Raw genomic sequence first — 1,720 nt, forward strand, 5'->3', positions numbered from 1 at the left:
TTGTAAACAATTTTAATTATACAGGTAAAGCAGCAACGCTCCCTAATAATTAAAAACCTTTTGCAGACAATATTTATATTTAAACAAACCAAAAGCTATTTTTAACTTCTCAATTAACTACTATAAAAAGTTTTGACACATTAATTGCAAAAACACTAAAAGTCAACACTCTAAACCCAACAATCAGTTCTAATCATGACAGCCAACTCCCGATTATTTACTTTGTGTAACCGATGTTTACACAAACACACAAATTATATTATATATATACGCACAAACACACTTGTGTCTTTTTTTGATATTGTAAATAAACAACCAGACTTCTGACTTGGCTCTCTACTTCAGTTATTCCTCCCAAAACAGAAACACAAAGTTAAAAAGTGGGAAATAAATATCGGATGTTAATATCGGCCCAGTTTTACATATCGAACCAGTAACGATATTCTAAAAAATGACCAATATCGGCCGATACCAATATTAATGCAGATATATTGTGCATCCCTAGTAATTATATAAAACAAAAGCTGCTAAAAGCTGTAAAATTCCTGATCTCTCCCCTCTTTCAGGTACGGAACAAGGTGTACTCGAGGATCCTCGGCCTGCGACCCCCGAACCTGTTTTATTTTGGCTCCCGCTCCCCTCAGGAGCTCCTGAAGGCCTCTGGCCTCACTCAGGTCTCTGATTGATTGATTTATTATTTTCTGCCTCGTTTTCGTTTCACCCACCTGACCTAACCACCTGACGTTGACAGAAATGGGTTTGTCGAGAAATCTCCAACTTCGAGTACCTGATGCAGCTGAACACCATCGCCGGGCGCACGTACAACGACCTGTCTCAGTACCCTGTGGTGAGCCCGCCGTCACGTCTGTGTACGTTCAGCCAACGTGAGCTCGCTCACACAGCTGTGTGTTCTGTTCCCCCTGCAGTTCCCCTGGGTTCTGTGTGACTACACCTCCTCCGTCCTGGATCTGGAGGACCCCTTGGTTTTCAGAGACCTGTCTAAACCCATAGGTGTGGTCAACTCGCGCCACGCGCTGTGCGTCAAAGAAAAGTAAGGACGCTAGCATGACGAGGCGTGAGGATTGCTGCAGGAATCCTAATATTTGTGTCTGTTTGTTTGTTTTAGGTATGAGAGCTTCGAGGACCCGACAGGCACCATCGACAAATTCCACTATGGCACACACTACTCCAACGCAGCCGGAGTCATGCACTACATGATCCGAATGGAGCCGTTCACCACGCTGCACATCCAGCTGCAGAGTGGAAGGTGAGGATGAGTGTGCGTTTGTTTGTTAGCACTATCATCAAAATGTCTCGCTGAGTATATTTCGCTGAAACTCTCAGAAAATAATTAGATTTGAGTAAAAATTGGAGCCGATTAAAGATGGCCCCTCAGCTAACCGATCTTAGCCGAAGCAAACGAGGGCTGTGCCCAAATTCAGGGTCCGCCTCTTTCATAGACAGATTTTTTTTACTTTTTTTTAAATGTAATAATTTCTTTAAAAACAACATAAATTCAATATGCAATAAAAATATAAATCATAAAGGAAAGGAAAGGTAGCAGAAGAAGAAAAAATCTTATTATAGCTGCCCCTTTTTCTCAAGTAAATAAATTCAGTCAAAAATAGTCTCCAAATTACAAAAACATAAAAAAAGTTTAACTCCTTGAGCAACAATTCTTACATTTTACATTTACATATTTCTCCAGTAAATTAACCTT

General features: G+C 40.6%; 1 protein-coding gene across 3 annotated transcripts in view; it reads left to right on the forward strand.

Annotated features, from left to right (window-relative positions):
• Positions 1-1,720, forward strand: part of nbeal2 (neurobeachin-like 2) — a 75,703-nt gene that overhangs the window by 62,112 nt on the left and 11,871 nt on the right. For all 3 annotated transcript variants that reach the window (XM_014008793.1, XM_014008794.1, XM_014008795.1), the window contains 4 exons: positions 567-674; positions 752-847; positions 927-1,051; positions 1,127-1,267. In XM_014008793.1, coding sequence (XP_013864247.1) covers positions 567-674; positions 752-847; positions 927-1,051; positions 1,127-1,267 — 470 coding nt within the window. The remainder of the gene's footprint in view (positions 1-566; positions 675-751; positions 848-926; positions 1,052-1,126; positions 1,268-1,720) is intronic.

The sequence above is a fragment of the Austrofundulus limnaeus genome, unplaced genomic scaffold (assembly GCF_001266775.1).
Source record: "Austrofundulus limnaeus strain Quisiro unplaced genomic scaffold, Austrofundulus_limnaeus-1.0 Scaffold52, whole genome shotgun sequence".
Taxonomy (NCBI): domain Eukaryota; kingdom Metazoa; phylum Chordata; class Actinopteri; order Cyprinodontiformes; family Rivulidae; genus Austrofundulus; species Austrofundulus limnaeus.